The sequence below is a fragment of the Pleurodeles waltl genome, chromosome 4_1, assembly GCF_031143425.1.
Source record: "Pleurodeles waltl isolate 20211129_DDA chromosome 4_1, aPleWal1.hap1.20221129, whole genome shotgun sequence".
NCBI lineage: Eukaryota > Metazoa > Chordata > Amphibia > Caudata > Salamandridae > Pleurodeles > Pleurodeles waltl.
Window position 1 is genome coordinate 843,756,515 of NC_090442.1, and position 17,108 is coordinate 843,773,622.

The window sequence follows — 17,108 nt, forward strand, 5'->3', positions numbered from 1 at the left end:
TTATCAGGGGCTAAACAGTATGGCCAAGCACTACAAGATTCATACGTACTTAAACAGATGAGGAGCCCATTTTGCTTTGTTACAGTAGACCCACCTCACTGGTCCAGAGAGGGCTGGCCTGGGCAAGCAGTGGAGGGGACAGGTGTATTCCACAACCTATTCAGCATTTGCCAGGGGGGTCCTGGTGTGGTTCTTCCCTGGATTACCATTCCAGAAGATTAGCGAGTTAATTGAGCCTTTTGCAAGATATGTCCTGGTATCATGCTGCTTTGCAGGCTGTGACCTGACCATAGTAGGTATCAGTATGGGTTCCTGACTGACTTGTCCTGGGCCCTGGCCCCACACCTGATGCCGTCCATCTTACCTGGTGGAGACTACAAATGTATAGCTGACCTGATTCTCAATCACTCCCATATACTGTTTGGAGATTCCCCAATAATACGACTAGTGTGGTCATTCTTGGACTGGCAGCAGAGGTGGGGCCTCATAGACTCCTGGAGGCTACTTAACCCCTGGTTTAGAGACTACTCATTCTACTCAGGGATGCATGACCTGCACGTACATTTGTACACATTTCTCTGTTCCCTGATGGGGCACAGGACTGTCCATCACACGGAATACCTCTGCAGCATGGTCTCTGACCACAACCCAATATTACTCTCACTGGTCTGGCATAGGGAGCACCCATGAGTCCCTTACTGATGCCTGCTAGTTGAAAATCTAAAGGATCCCGTATTCCGCCAGTCCATTTGGAAGGCCATTTTGACCTACTTTATGAATAATGCACATTCAACAACATCTCCTTTGATTGAGTGGGATGCCTTCAAATCAGTGATACCTGGCAGGTGCATTGCTGAAGTGGTGGGGGTGCAGCATACCTTGGTACACGAGGCAGAAACACAAGAGAGAACCTTGTGTCAGCTGGAGAAGTCCTGAAATCCAGAGCTGAAACAACAACTCCTGGTCACAAAAGAGCTACTGGCGACTGGCACAGAGAGTTGTGCCTGCTTTGACCACTGTGAATATATGATTCATACTCACACTGAGCCTGACAGAGCAGGAACGCTTCCAGCATGGCTCACCAACCCCACATCCAGAAGCAAGCTAATACTGGAAGTGGAAGCTACAACAGGAGAAAGCCTTTACAGACAGAACAACATTAATCATAGGTTTGAGGAATCTTATACCACCTTATATGACCCCCTTTAACCATCACAGGAACCCACTGCTGACTAAGACCTGCATAATTACCGCTCTTGAGGGAAGAAGAGGCTGGGGACTTAGGACGTCCCATCACAATACAAGAAATCTGTGTTGCCTTGAAATCTATGGCCCAGGGCAAAGTTCCCAGGATGGATTGATTACCAGTGGAATTTTATGTCACTTATGAGGAGGGCTTAGCACAAAAGCTAGTTGAGCTCTTTGCTGCCACCCAAGAGGTGAGACATTTACCAACTACCACCAGCAAAGCCTTAGTAATTCCCCTATTAGAACCAGGATGATCCCCCCAACCCCAAGATGTTACAGCATATCATCCACTGTCAAAGCTAAACACGGGCATAAGATCCTGAATCGCATATTAGCTACCAGACTCTCACCACACATTCCCATGCTTATACATGCTGCCCAATCCGGGTTTAGCCTGGAACGAAACATGGCACTTAATATCTGCTGACTCCTCTTGATAATGGAGACTACATACCCAGATGAGAGTAGAGCAGTGATAGTCTCTGTTGATATTGAAAAGGCATTTGACAGCCTACAATGGGACTATTTATACCAGATGATGAAAAGATGGGGGTAGGACTGGGCTTCCCTCAGTCGAGGAAACTCCTCTACACAGAGCCCACAATGTAGGTTTGAACCAGAAGAGTAATATCTACTTGTGCATGGTCGGAAGGGGTGCCTCCTCTCCCCACCATTGTTTGCCATTGCAGTCGAGCCACTGGCTAGCAGGGCATGCTTGGGGGCATTCTACCAGGGTCTGGAGCAACAGGAAATCTCCCAGCAAATCGAGCATTATGCAGATGACATACTTTTGTTTCTCCGCAAAGTAAAAGATGATCTGCAAGAGGGAATATTGCTACAGAAGTTTTTCAGTGATAGCTCTGGCCTCTACATTATTTGGCGAACATTGCATCTGTTCCCCCCTGTGTCGCCACATTCCCCAATCCTGGGACCTGCGCAGGCTTTTCTGGAAAGTGACTTGCATAAAATATCAACAACATTGAGGCAGCCATCAGAACACTGTGCAAATGTGGGTTTTTAAAAAACTCTCCCCTTTTATGTGGTGGGACGGACTGCCATTGTGGAAATGGTGGCACTCCTCTGAATGCTTTACTTTTATCCCACACTACCGATTTCCATCCCCCGTAGAATGTTCAAAGAGATGAACTTGTTACTGGTCGAGCTTACCTGGGGAATGGGTAGGTGTAGGGTTGCAATGGCCAAGTTGCCCCAGCCTATGTCCGAAGGGGGAATGGCAGCACCAGACCTTGAGGCTTATTATCTAGCGGCTCAGTTCCAGTGGCTCAACCAGTAGCTCCATTTGCAATTCCAACCTGGTGGAGACGCTCCTGGAGGAGCCCCAGTTCTCCATTTATTGCTTCAGATCCTCATGACTCCCAGATGCCCCATTGCAGGGGGACCAAAGGAATTGCAGGTGTACCATCGCTGCTTGCAGCGCTGCCTGTAGTGCACCAGAACCCACATATCATACTCTCCTGACATTCTGTTGAGGGGACTGGAGGTCTTCGATGAGAGGGGAGCTCTGTGAAACCTGAAGGAATGGTCAACATTTCACATTTCCTGAATTGGAGACCTTTATAGGAATGGGGAGCTACTGACATTCAATGATCTTTCTGAGATGTTCGAACTCCCGAGGGCAGTTTTTGGTGCATTAGGCAGTGGTAGGGGCACTGCAGGACCACTGGAGAATGGGAACAGCAGAGCTCTAAGCTCATCAGTGTAGTCAGGTCCTTTACACAACAAATGACAAGACTAGAGCAGTCACTAACCTATATCAAGCACTGTGGGAAGACATCATTACCCCATTGGTAGAGTTGCAACAAAAATGGGAGGACTGCACACAACCGATCACAGATGCAAACGGGACCATGATATTATCTAACATACATACAATCTCAAGCAATGCCAGATTTAAGTTAATAAACCTTTCTTACTTACATAGGGGCATACCTTACCTGGGGGAAAATCATGTGGCCGTTTGGAGCACCACTGGCAACCTGCCCCAGATGTGGAGAAAGCAGCGGTGAGATGCTACACATGGTGTGGGCCAGTCCATCTCTGCTTGAATTCTCGGAAGGGGTAGTAGAGTGCATCAATTAAATTACTGAGCAGATGATCCCCCATACTCCGCAGGCATGGGAGGCTTCCACAACCAAACACAAAGTGACCACTAAGCTCATGGACCTAGCCCTGATTCTCGCAAAACATGCGATCACAATGCAATGAAAGAAGCTTAGGGCCATCAGGTGGGCAAGTAGAGAGAGGCCCTTATATTGTGGTTGGGATATGAGAGAGCAGTCCTGTTTCTGGAGGTGAGGAGGGGTCGTTGCTCAACAGGCAAAGCCAGGGTATGGGACAACTTAGTGGACTCTCCGAAAGAACACAAACCAGATTCTCTTGACAGCTCCTTGATATGCAGTCATGACCTAGGGGTAGCCGGACACTAGATGGTCACAAATACAATATATTGTGGGCTGCACGCTCCAATGATCTGGGATGTGTGCAGAAGACATAAACGGTACTATAATTTAGAGACTGTGCCCCCCTCCCATCATTTACTCATCAGCCCTGGAGAATGGGATCCCTGGGGCCTCAGAGAGACTTGGGTAGGTGGGCCACATGTCCCACTCCCTTACAGACATAATTTGTGCTGCCCCCCCAGGAGGGTTTTTAAAGAGTAGCACTGGAGCTCATATTTCTTTTTTAACCCCTTCTGTGCCCAGGACGTAATGGTTACGTCCTGAGGCACAGTGCTGCTGTGCCCAGGACGTAACCATTACGTCCTGTGCACAGAGCCCAGAGGGAGCGCTCTCGCTCCCTCTGTGGGGTTCCCCCCCACCCCCCCAAGTCAGGGATGGAAGGGGAAGCCCTTCCCCTCCCACCCCGACCCCCCCAACCCCCCCTGTGACGTCAGCGCGCGAGCGCGCGCTGATTAGTCACAGGGTCTCCCCCATCGCGCTGGAAGCAGAGCTTCCAGCGCGATTGAAAAAGAAATGCTTTTGCATTTCTTTTTCAATCCCATGGGGGAGGCCCCGAGAGGCTTCAAAGGGAAGGAAATGTATTTCCTTCCCTTTGAAGTCTCTCACAGGTTTCAAAAGCCGGATTGCTTGCAATCCGGCTTTTGAAACACCACTAGACACCAGGGATTTTTTTTTTTTTCTTGAAATTGGCAAAAGGGAGCGACCCCTTGGGCAAGGGTCGCTCCCAGGGGGGCATTTTTTTAGGAAGGCCTTTTCTGCCCCCCCTGGGGGCAGATTGGCCTATTATTAGGCCGATCTGCCCCCAGGGGGGGCAGAAACCTCTAGGCACCAGGGACCTTTTTTTTTTTTTTTTTTTTTTTAGATGAATTCTTTTTTTTTAGGTGGGGAGCGATCCCTTAGGCAAGGGTCGCTCCCCTACGGGGCAATATATATTTAGGCCATTTCTGCCCCCCTTGGGGGCAGATTGGCCTATTTTGATAAGGCCAATCTGCCCCCAAGGGGGGCAGAAACCATTAGACACCAGGGAGCTTGTTTTTGCGCGTGCGAATGTCACGCAACAAAGCGACCCCTTTGGCAAGGGTCGCTCCCAGGGGGGGCAATTTTTTGGGAAGGCCTTTTCTGCCCCCCCTGGGGGCAGATCGGCCTATTATTAGGCCGATCTGCCCCCAGGGGGGGAAGAAACCTCTAGGCGCCAGGGCAAATTTTTTTTTTTTTTTTTTTTTTTTTTTCTTTTTTTTTTTTTTAGAGATGGGGAGCGACCCATCAGGCAAGGGTCGCTCCCCTGGGGGGCAAATTGTATTTAGACCATTTCTGCCCCCCTGGGGGCAGATTGGCCGATTTTAGGTCAATCTGCCCCCAAGGGGGCAGAAACCACTAGGCACCGGGGATTTGTTTTTTGGCGCCAATGTCACGCAGGGGGAGCGACCCCGTAGGCAAGGGTCGCTCCCGGTGGGGGGGGGTGGGGGTTGGGGGGGCAAATTTATTTTAGGCCATTTCTGCCCCCCCGGGGGACAGATCGGCCTATTATTAGGCCGAACTGCCCCCGGGGGGGGGGGGGGGGCAGAACACTCTAGGCACCAGGGCAATTTTTTTTTTGTGTTTTTTTTTTTTGTTGTTTCTTGTTTTTAGAGATGGGGAGCGACCCATCAGGCAAGGGTCGCTCCCCTGGGGGGGCAAATTGTATTTAGACCATTTCTGCCCCCCTGGGGGCAGATTGGCCAATTTTAGGTCAATCTGCCCCCAAGGGGGCAGAAACCACTAGGCACCGGGGATTTGTTTTTTGGCGCCAATGTCACGCAGGGGGAGCGACCCCGTAGGCAAGGGTCGCTCCGGGGGGGGGTGGGGGTTGGGGGGGCAAATTTATTTTAGGCCATTTCTGCCCCCCCGGGGGACAGATCGGCCTATTATTAGGCCGAACTGCCCCCGGGGGGGGGGGGGGGGGCAGAACACTCTAGGCGGCAGGGCAATTTTTTTTTTGTGTTTTTTTTTTGTTGTTGTTTCTTTTTTTAGAGATGGGGAGCGACCCATGAGGCAAGGGTCGCTCCCCTGGGGGGGCAAATTGTATTTAGACCATTTCTGCCCCCCTGGGGGCAGATTGGCCAATTTTAGGTCAATCTGCCCCCAAGGGGGCAGAAACCACTAGGCACCGGGGATTTGTTTTTTGGCGCCAATGTCACGCAGGGGGAGCGACCCCGTAGGCAAGGGTCGCTCCCGGGGGGGGGGGTGGGGGTTGGGGGGGCAAATTTATTTTAGGCCATTTCTGCCCCCCCGGGGGACAGATCGGCCTATTATTAGGCCGAACTGCCCCCGGGGGGGGCAGAACACTCTAGGCGCCAGGGCAATTTTTTTTTTTGTTTTTTTTTTTTTGTTGTTTCTTTTTTTAGAGATGGGGAGCGACCCATCAGGCAAGGGTCGCTCCCCTGGGGGGGCAAATTGTATTTAGACCATTTCTGCCCCCCTGGGGGCAGATTGGCCAATTTTAGGTCAATCTGCCCCCAAGGGGGCAGAAACCACTAGGCACCGGGGATTTGTTTTTTGGCACCAATGTCACGCAGGGGGAGCGACCCCGTAGGCAAGGGTCGCTCCCGGGGGGGGGGGGGGGGGGTTGGGGGGCAAATTTATTTTAGGCCATTTCTGCCCCCCCAGGGGACAGATCGGCCTATTATTAGGCCGAACTGCCCCCCGGGGGGGGGCAGAACACTCTAGGCGCCAGGGCAATTTTTTTTTTGTGTGTTTTTTTTTGTTGTTTCTTTTTTTAGAGATGGGGTGCGACCCATCAGGCAAGGGTCGCTCCCCTGGGGGGGCAAATTGTATTTAGACCATTTCTGCCCCCCTGGGGTCAGATTGGCCAATTTTAGGACAATCTGCCCCCAAGGGGGCAGAAACCACTAGACACCGGGGATTTGTTTTTTGGCGCCAATGTCACGCAGGGGGAGCGACCCCGTAGGCAAGGGTCGCTCCCGGGGGGGGGGTGGGGGTTGGGGGGGCAAATTTATTTTAGGCCATTTCTGCCCCCCGGGGGACAGATCGGCCTATTATTAGGCCGAACTGCCCCCCGGGGGGGGGCAGAACACTCTAGGCGCCAGGGCAATTTTTTTTTTGTGTGTTTTTTTTTCTTGTTTCTTTTTTTAGAGATGGGGAGCGACCCATCAGGCAAGGGTCGCTCCCCTGGGGGGGCAAATTGTATTTAGACCATTTCTGCCCCCCTGGGGGCAGATTGGCCAATTTTAGGTCAATCTGCCCCCAAGGGGGCAGAAACCACTAGGCACCGGGGATTTGTTTTTTGGCGCCAATGTCACGCAGGGGGAGCGACCCCGTAGGCAAGGGTCGCTCCCGGCGGGGGGGATGGGGGTTGGGGGGGCAAATTTATTTTAGGCAATTTCTGCCCCCCCGGGGGACAGATCGGCCTATTATTAGGCCGAACTGCCCCCAGGGGGGGGGCAGAACACTCTAGGCACCAGGGCAATTTTTTTTTTGTGTTTTTTTTTTTTTGTTGTTTCTTTTTTTAGAGATGGGGAGCGACCCATCAGGCAAGGGTCGCTCCCCTGGGGGGGCAAATTGTATTTAGACCATTTCTGCCCCCCTGGGGGCAGATTGGCCAATTTTAGGTCAATCTGCCCCCAAGGGGGCAGAAACCACTAGGCACCGGGGATTTGTTTTTTGGCGCCAATGTCACGCAGGGGGAGCGACCCCGTAGGCAAGGGTCGCTCCCGGGGGGGGGTGGGGGTTGGGGGGCAAATTCATTTTAGGCCATTTCTGCCCCCCCGGGGGACAGATCGGCCTATTATTAGGCCGAACTGCCCCGGGGGGGGGGGGGCAGAACACTGTAGGCACCAGGGCAATTTTTTTTTTGTGTTTTTTTTTTTTTGTTGTTTCTTTTTTTAGAGATGGGGAGTGACCCATCAGGCAAGGGTCGCTCCCCTGGGGGGGCAAATTGTATTTAGACCATTTCTGCCCCCCTGGGGGCAGATTGGCCAATTTTAGGTCAATCTGCCCCCAAGGGGGCAGAAACCACTAGGCACCGGGGATTTGTTTTTTGGCGCCAATGTCACGCATGGGGAGCGACTCCGTAGGCAAGAGTCGCTCCCGGGGGGGGGGGGGGGGGTTGGGGGGGCAAATTTATTTTAGGCCATTTCTGCCCCCCCGGGGGACAGATCGGCCTATTATTAGGCCGAACTGCCCCCGGGGGGGGGGGGGGCAGAACACTCTAGGCACCAGGGCAATTTATTTTTTGTGTTTTTTTTTTTTGTTTTTTTTCTTTTTTTAGAGATGGGGAGCGACCCATCAGGCAAGGGTCGCTCCCCTGGGGGGGCAAATTGTATTTAGACCATTTCTGCCCCCCTGGGGGCAGATTGGCCAATTTTAGGTCAATCTGCCCCCAAGGGGGCAGAAACCACTAGGCACCGGGGATTTGTTTTTTGGCGCCAATGTCACGCAGGGGGAGCGACCCCGTAGGCAAGAGTCGCTCCCGGGGGGGGGGGGGGTGTTGGGGGGGCAAATTTATTTTAGGCCATTTCTGCCCCCCCCGGGGCCGGCTGAGCTACAGGCCAAACACCACAGGTAGGCACCTTGCAAAAAAGACCTCTGTTTTCTGTGAAAAAATATGTTGTGTCCACGTTGTGTTTTGGGCCATTTCCTTTTGTGGGCGCTAGGCCTACCCACAGAAGTGATGTACCGTTTTTATCGAGAGACTTAGGGGAACGCTGGGTGGAAGGAAATTTGTGGCTCCTCTCAGATTCCAGAACTTTCTGTCACCGAAATGAGAGGAAAAAGTGTTTTTTGGGCCAAATTTTGATGTTTGCAAAGGATTCTGGGTAACTTAACCTGGTCAGAGCCCCGCAAGTCACCCCATCTTGGATTCCCCTGGGTTTCTAGTTTTCAAAAATGCACTGGTTTGCTAGGTTTCCTCAGTTGTCGGCTGAGCTACACGCCAAAATCCACAGGTAGGCACTGCTTTTTATATAAAAATGTGATGTGTCCACGTTGTGTTTTGGGCCCTTTCCTTTCATGGGCGCTAGTCCTACCCACACAAGTGAGGTATAATTTTTATAGGGAGACTTGGGGGAACGCTGGGTAGAAGGAAATTTGTGGCTCCTCTCAGATTCCAGAACTTTCTGCCACAGAAATGTGAGTAACATGTGTATTTTTAGCCAAATTTTGAGGTTTGCAAAGGATTCTGGGTAACAGAACCTGGTCCGAGCCCCGCAAGTCACCCCTCCTTGGATTCCCCTAGGTCTCTAGTTTTCAGAAATGAACAGGTTTGGTAGGTTTCCCTAGGTGCCGGCTGAGCTAGACGCCAAAATCTACAGGTAGGAACTTCGCAAAAAACACCTCTGTTTTTTTCCAAAATTTAGGATGTGTCCACGTTGCGCTTTGGGGTGTTTCCTGTCGCCGGCGCTAGGCCTACCCACGCAAGTGAGGTATCATTTTTATCGGGAGACTTGGGGGAACGCTGGGTGGAAGGAAATTTGTAGCTCCTCTCAGATTCCAGAACTTTCTGCCACAGAAATGTGAGGGACATGTGTTTTTTTAGCCAAATTTTGAGGTTTGCAAAGGATTCTGGGTAACAGAACCTGGTCCGAGCCCTGCAAGTCACCCCTCCTTGGATTCCCCTAGGTCTCTAGTTTTCAGAAATGCACAGGTTTGGTAGGTTTCCCTAGGTGCCGGCTGAGCTAGAGGCCAAAATCTACAGGTAGGCACTTCGCAAAAAACACCTCTGTTTTTTTCCAAAATTTAGGATGTGTCCACGTTGCGCTTTGGGGTGTTTCCTGTCGCCGGCGCTAGGCCTACCCACGCAAGTGAGGTATCATTTTTATCGGGAGACTTGGGGGAACGCTGGGTAGAAGGAAATTTGTGGCTCCTCTCAAATTCCAGAACTTTCTGCCACAGAAATGTGAGTAACATGTGTATTTTTAGCCAAATTTTGAGGTTTGCAAAGGATTCTGGGTAACAGAACCTGGTCCGAGCCCCGCAAGTCACCCCTCCTTGGATTCCCCTAGGTCTCTAGTTTTCAGAAATGCACAGGTTTGGTAGGTTTCCCTAGGTGCCGGCTGAGCTAGAGGCCAAAATCTACAGGTAGGCACTTCGCAAAAAACACCTCTGTTTTTTTCCAAAATTTAGGATGTGTCCACGTTGCGCTTTGGGGTGTTTCCTGTCGCCGGCGCTAGGCCTACCCACGCAAGTGAGGTATCATTTTTATCGGGAGACTTGGGGGAACGCTGGGTGGAAGGAAATTTGTAGCTCCTCTCAGATTCCAGAACTTTCAGCCACAGAAATGTGAGGGACATGTGTTTTTTTAGCCAAATTTTGAGGTTTGCAAAGGATTCTGGGTAACAGAACCTGGTCCGAGCCCCGCAAGTCACCCCTCCTTGGATTCCCCTAGGTCTCTAGTTTTCAGAAATGCACAGGTTTGGTAGGTTTCCCTAGGTGCCGGCTGAGCTAGAGGCCAAAATCTACAGGTAGGCACTTCGCAAAAAACACCTCTGTTTTTTTCCAAAATTTAGGATGTGTCCACGTTGCGCTTTGGGGTGTTTCCTGTCGCCGGCGCTAGGCCTACCCACGCAAGTGAGGTATCATTTTTATCGGGAGACTTGGGGGAACGCTGGGTGGAAGGAAATTTGTGGCTCCTCTCAGATTCCAGAACTTTCTGCCACAGAAATGTGAGTAACATGTGTATTTTTAGCCAAATTTTGAGGTTTGCAAAGGATTCTGGGTAACAGAACCTGGTCCGAGCCCCGCAAGTCACCCCTCCTTGGATTCCCCTAGGTCTCTAGTTTTCAGAAATGCACAGGTTTGGTAGGTTTCCCTAGGTGCCGGCTGAGCTAGACGCCAAAATCTACAGGTAGGAACTTCGCAAAAAACACCTCTGTTTTTTTCCAAAATTTAGGATGTGTCCACGTTGCGCTTTGGGGTGTTTCCTGTCGCCGGCGCTAGGCCTACCCACGCAAGTGAGGTATCATTTTTATCGGGAGACTTGGGGGAACGCTGGGTAGAAGGAAATTTGTGGCTCCTCTCAAATTCCAGAACTTTCTGCCACAGAAATGTGAGTAACATGTGTATTTTTAGCCAAATTTTGAGGTTTGCAAAGGATTCTGGGTAACAGAACCTGGTCCGAGCCCCGCAAGTCACCCCTCCTTGGATTCCCCTAGGTCTCTAGTTTTCAGAAATGCACAGGTTTGGTAGGTTTCCCTAGGTGCCGGCTGAGCTAGAGGCCAAAATCTACAGGTAGGCACTTCGCAAAAAACACCTCTGTTTTTTTCCAAAATTTAGGATGTGTCCACGTTGCGCTTTGGGGTGTTTCCTGTCGCCGGCGCTAGGCCTACCCACGCAAGTGAGGTATCATTTTTATCGGGAGACTTGGGGGAACGCTGGGTGGAAGGAAATTTGTAGCTCCTCTCAGATTCCAGAACTTTCTGCCACAGAAATGTGAGGGACATGTGTTTTTTTAGCCAAATTTTGAGGTTTGCAAAGGATTCTGGGTAACAGAACCTGGTCCGAGCCACACAAGTCACCCCTCCTTGGATTCCCCTAGGTCTCTAGTTTTCAGAAATGTACAGGTTTGGTAGGTTTCCCTAGGTGGCGGCTGAGCTAGAGGCCAAAATCTACAGGTAGTCACTTTGCTAAAAACAGCTCTGTTTTCTGTGATATGTCCACGTTGTGTTTTGGGGCATATCCTGTCGCGGGCGCTAGGCCTACCCACACAAGTGAGGTATCATTTTTATCGGGAGACGTGGGGGAACACTGGGTGGAAGGAAATTTGTGGCTCCTCTCAGATTCCAGAACTTTCTGCCACAGAAATGTGAGGAACATGTGTTTTTTTAGCCAAATTTTGAGATTTGCAAAGGATTCTGGGTAACAGAACCTGGTCCGAGCCCCGCAAGTCACCCCTCCTTGGATTCCCCTAGGTCTCTAGTTTTCAGAAATGCACAGGTTTGGTAGGTTTCCCTAGGTGGCGGCTGAGCTAGAGGCCAAAATCTACAGGTAGTCACTTTGCTAAAAACAGCTCTGTTTTCTGTGATATGTCCACGTTGTGTTTTGGGGCATATCCTGTCGCGGGCGCGAGGCCTACCCACACAAGTGAGGTATCATTTTTATCGGGAGACGTGGGGGAACGTTGGGTGGAAGGAAATTTGTGGCTCCTCTCAGATTCCAGAACTTTCTGCCACAGAAATGTGAGGAACATGTGTTTTTTTAGCCAAATTTTGAGGTTTGCAAAGGATTCTGGGTAACAGAACCTGGTCCGAGCCCCGCAAGTCACCCCTCCTTGGATTTCCCTAGGTCTCTAGTTTTCAGAAATGCACAGGTTTGGTAGGTTTCCCTAGGTGGCGGCTGAGCTAGAGGCCAAAATCTACAGGTAGTCACTTTGCTAAAAACAGCTCTGTTTTCTGTGATATGTCCACGTTGTGTTTTGGGGCATATCCTGTCGCGGGCGCTAGGCCTACCCACACAAGTGAGGTATCATTTTTATCGGGAGACGTGGGGGAACGCTGGGTGGAAGGAAATTTGTGGCTCCTCTCAGATTCCAGAACTTTCTGCCACAGAAATGTGAGGATCATGTGTTTTTTTAGCCAAATTTTGAGGTTTGCAAAGGATTCTGGGTAACAGAACCTGGTCCGAGCCACACAAGTCACCCCTCCTTGGATTCCCCTAGGTCTCTAGTTTTCAGAAATGCACAGGTTTGGTAGGTTTCTCTAGGTGGCGGCTGAGCTAGAGGCCAAAATCTACAGGTAGTCACTTTGCTAAAAACAGCTCTGTTTTCTGTGATGTGTCCACGTTGTGTTTTGGGGCATATCCTGTCGCGGGTGCTAGGCCCACCCACACAAGTGAGGTATCATTTTTATCGGGAGACGTGGGGGAACGCTGGGTGGAAGGAAATTTGTGGCTCCTCTCAGATTCCAGAACTTTCTGCCACAGAAATGTGAGGAACATGTGTTTTTTTAGCCAAATTTTGAGGTTTGCAAAGGATTCTGGGTAACAGAACCTGGTCCGAGCCCCGCAAGTCACCCCTCCTTGGATTCCCCTAGGTCTCTAGTTTTCAGAAATGCACAGGTTTGGTAGGTTTCCCTAGGTGGCGGCTGAGCTAGAGGCCAAAATCTACAGGTAGTCACTTTGCTAAAAACAGCTCTGTTTTCTGTGATATGTCCACGTTGTGTTTTGGGGCATATCCTGTCGCGGGCGCGAGGCCTACCCACACAAGTGAGGTATCATTTTTATCGGGAGACGTGGGGGAACGCTGGGTGGAAGGAAATTTGTGGCTCCTCTCAGATTCCAGAACTTTCTGCCACAGAAATGTGAGGAACATGTGTTTTTTTAGCCAAATTTTGAGGTTTGCAAAGGATTCTGGGGAACAGAACCTGGTCCGAGCCACACAAGTCACCCCTCCTTGGATTCCCCTAGGTCTCTAGTTTTCAGAAATGCACAGGTTTGGTAGGTTTCCCTAGGTGGCGGCTGAGCTAGAGGCCAAAATCTACAGGTAGTCACTTTGCTAAAAACAGCTCTGTTTTCTGTGATGTGTCCACGTTGTGTTTTGGGGCATATCCTGTCGCGGGTGCTAGGCCTACCCACACAAGTGAGGTATCATTTTTATCGGGAGACGTGGGGGAACGCTGGGTGGAAGGAAATTTGTGGCTCCTCTCAGATTCCAGAACTTTCTGCCACAGAAATGTGAGGAACATGTGTTTTTTTAGCCAAATTTTGAGGTTTGCAAAGGATTCTGGGTAACAGAACCTGGTCCGAGCCACACAAGTCACCCCTCCTTGGATTCCCCTAGGTCTCTAGTTTTCAGAAATGCACAGGTTTGGTAGGTTTCCCTCGGTGGCGGCTGAGCTAGAGGCCAAAATCTACAGGTAGTCACTTTGCTAAAAACAGCTCTGTTTTCTGTGATGTGTCCACGTTGTGTTTTGGGGCATATCCTGTCGCGGGTGCTAGGCCTACCCACACAAGTGAGGTACCATTTTTATCAGGAGACTTGGGGGAACATAGATTAGCAAAACAAGTACTATTGCCCCTTGTCTTTCTCTACATTTTTTCCTTCCAAATATAGGAGTGTGTGTAAAAAAGACATCTATTTGAGAAATTCCCTGTAATTCACGTGCTACTATGGTCACCCCGGAATTCAGAGATGTGCAAATAACCACTGCTCCTCAACACCTTATCTTGTGCCCTTTTTGGAAATGGAAAGGTTTTCTTGATTGCAATTTTTTACTCCTTATATTTCAGCAATTGAATTGCTGTATACCCGGTATAGAATGAAAACGCACTGCAGGGTGCAGCTCATTTATTGGCTCTGGGTTCCTCGGGTTCTTGATGAACCTACAAACCCTATATATCCCCACAACCAGAGGAGTCCAGCAGACGTAACGGTATATTGCTTTCGATAATCTGACATTGCAGGGAAAAGTTACAGAGTAAAACGTAGAGAAAAATTGATGGTTTTTTCACCTCAATTTCAATATTTTTCTTTTTCAGCTGTTATTTTCTGTAGGAAACCCTTGTAGGATCTACACAAATGACCCCTTGCTGAATTCAGAATTTTGTCTACTTTTCAGAAATGTTTAGGTTTCTGGGATCCAGCATTGGTTTCATGACTATTCCTGTCACTGACTGGAAGGAGGCTGAAAGCACAAAAAATTGCACAAATGGGGTATGCCCCAGTAAAATGCCAAAATTGTGTTGAAAAATTGGGTTTTCTGATTCAAGTCTGCCTGTTCCTGAAAGCTGGGAAGCTGCTGAGTTTAGCACCGCAAACCCTTTGTTGATGCCATTTTCAGGGGAAAAACCACAAGCCTTCTTCTGCAGCCACTTTTTCAAATTTTTTTGAAAAAAACGAAATTTTCACTGTATTTTGGCCAATTTCTTGGCCTCCTTCAGGGGAACCCACAAAGTCTGGGTACCTCTAGAATCCCTAGGATGTTGGAAAAAAAGGACGCAAATTTGGCTTGGTTAGCTTATGTGGACAAAAAGTTATGAGGGCCTAAGCGCGAACTGCCCCAAATAGGCAAAAAAAGGCCTGGCACAGGAGGGGGAAAAGGCCTGGCAGCGAAGGGGTTAATTGTGTCACAAATTCAGCATAATAAAAATGTTTTTGGCCCCTGGCGGATTCCCTTCACGACCCCACCACCAGGCCTAGGGCATCAGGGTACTCTCTAACAGGCCCCTTAATGGCTTTTAAAAAAACATTTTTCTGGCTTTGAACTGAGTCCTAAGATGTCTGCCGCCACATCCTTACCAATATAGTTGCAGCAGATTTTAGCTTCTATTGGCTCTACAGATCTTCCACAGCTTGATATAGGCAACTGTTTTAAGCATTACCTGCTCAAAAACTATTAAACAAATTTACACCGAATCACAAAAGGCACTTTTCTGGACCAAGATCTAGCATTCTACAAGGTATGGTGTAAATCTATTCAGAGGTTTGGGCTGTACCTGTCTTACGATCCTATGGGAATATGAATGGGGAAAATGAGTTTTGGGACTCCTCATTTTCTTGGAACAAACTTGCTGGATCACCCTGAAACTTTTGATGCACAAACTAGTCAAAAAGTAGCCCTTTTTTGGAATTTTTTGTGGAGATTCGTCAAACGGTAGCAAAGCAAAGTTTTCAGCAACACAAAAAGGAATTTCCTATGGAAACACAATCCTAATTATAACTACCCAGGTAATGTGTGTGAGATGCGCGAGAGAGAGAACCCTAGTTTTAGGTGAAGCACATGACCTTTACACCTTCATATGGAGCTCTTTACAACACCACACACATTCACAATGAAATGATTACCAAAAACCAATGCGTTTTGCGTCTTACAGCACCACACAGGTCACTTTTAGAAGATTGACATGAACAATGATTTCTAACATTCCTGTATTCGAAACTCATTAAAATAAACAGCAAATGGAAGAAATAGACAGCATTGTTTTGTCAAAGGCTATACTGGATTTCTCTCTGAGTAAGCAATAAGTAAGACAATAGTTTTTAGTAATTTCTGGGTGTACACTAAAAGCAGGTTTTATGTAGATTTTGTGATGCACATAGTATATCATAGAAGATTAGTTATTATCGAGACATGATATGAGAACTGACATTTAACAATGTTCTAAACAATCTCCTACCTCATAGGTACTAGTAATTCCCAATCGGTAAAAAACAGGGAGGAAAATCTCAGCAGTAATGATGCTCGCAAGAGTATAGGAAATAGCAAAAAGGGCAAATATTGCTCCATATCGGTACACGTCAGCGGGCGAACCCAGGACGGTCACTGCGGACATGAAACTGGAGGTGAGAGACATGGACACCGGAATGGCAGTCATGGCCCTTTCCCCAGTCAGGAACTGTGAAGTCGTCCTTTGGCCACCGTGAGCAAATCCATGATATAGCCCAATAGCTGCAGAGATGACCAGCACTGCAGCCAAAACTACGTAGTCCCATGCAGAAAAGGTATCAATGAATCTCTGGACCGCCATTTTCCAATACAGTTCAGAACAAGGTGAACGCAAGACTTCCAGGGAGTAAAAACGATGACTTTCGTGCCTTCTGTTTTTTCAACCACAGAAGAATCTTCTTTATGGTGCACTGTCTCAATATTTCGCTACGATTTGAAGAATTATAGCATTCTAAAATAATGTCGCATAGGCCCTGAGGAGAAAACGCAGTTGTTAATAGAAAGTGGATCTGTTCTGCACGAGTTACTCTTGATATGCTCAACTTACTCCTGACAACTGCAATGTAAACCATGGCTTTTAAGTCAACACACAAAGGAGTAAAAAATTGCATATTAAATAAAGGACTCCTCCCCAATAAGCTGACGAACAAACTTGTTGTTTTACAACATTCATATTGAGGCGTGTGTTAATATAGTTTAGGATAATTAAAATAGAATTACTACAAGGATTAGGGAATAATAAATTCAGCAAAGAGTTTGACAAAAAACATATTTGCTACACCCTGATATATGATGCCATATAAAAACATTGAACTGTGCATATAATAAATTGTGCTTAAGTATAGAAAATAAAAACTAAAATGCTGGGGAGACATTTTCGAGAGTTTTTGCTCTTATTTTGCTCATTGTAAGATAATGGCATCTGCTTAAGAATCTGTCTCTTTATACCAGGTACTTAGAGGACCACAATATCCATCTTTATCACTGCAACTTGAGACTTGCCTCAGTGTTATGGGTGAATGTTAGTGGAGCAGTATCTCGTTCCAGCTACACTACCATAGACTGAAGAGGAGCAAAATAAAGACAGCAGTGGTTTAAGTATAATAAGCCAGATGAAAAATCTTTGTCCAGAGAAGGTGACTCATGGTTGAGTGACCTAGCACCCAAGACTGATGATAAGCCACCATATCCGAGGTCAAACACTAGATAATGTCTAGAGGACTGT

At 48.5% G+C, this 17,108-nt stretch overlaps 1 protein-coding gene across 1 annotated transcript in view; it reads right to left on the minus strand.

Moving 5' to 3' along the window:
- LOC138287201 (sodium-coupled monocarboxylate transporter 1-like) overlaps positions 1–16,184 on the minus strand; it is a 566,599-nt gene extending 550,415 nt beyond the window's left edge. Inside the window, exon 1 of the mRNA XM_069227561.1 lies at positions 15,834–16,184. Within this exon, the coding sequence (XP_069083662.1) occupies positions 15,834–16,184 (351 nt within the window). The remainder of the gene's footprint in view (positions 1–15,833) is intronic.
- Positions 16,185–17,108: the final 924 nt, after the last annotated feature.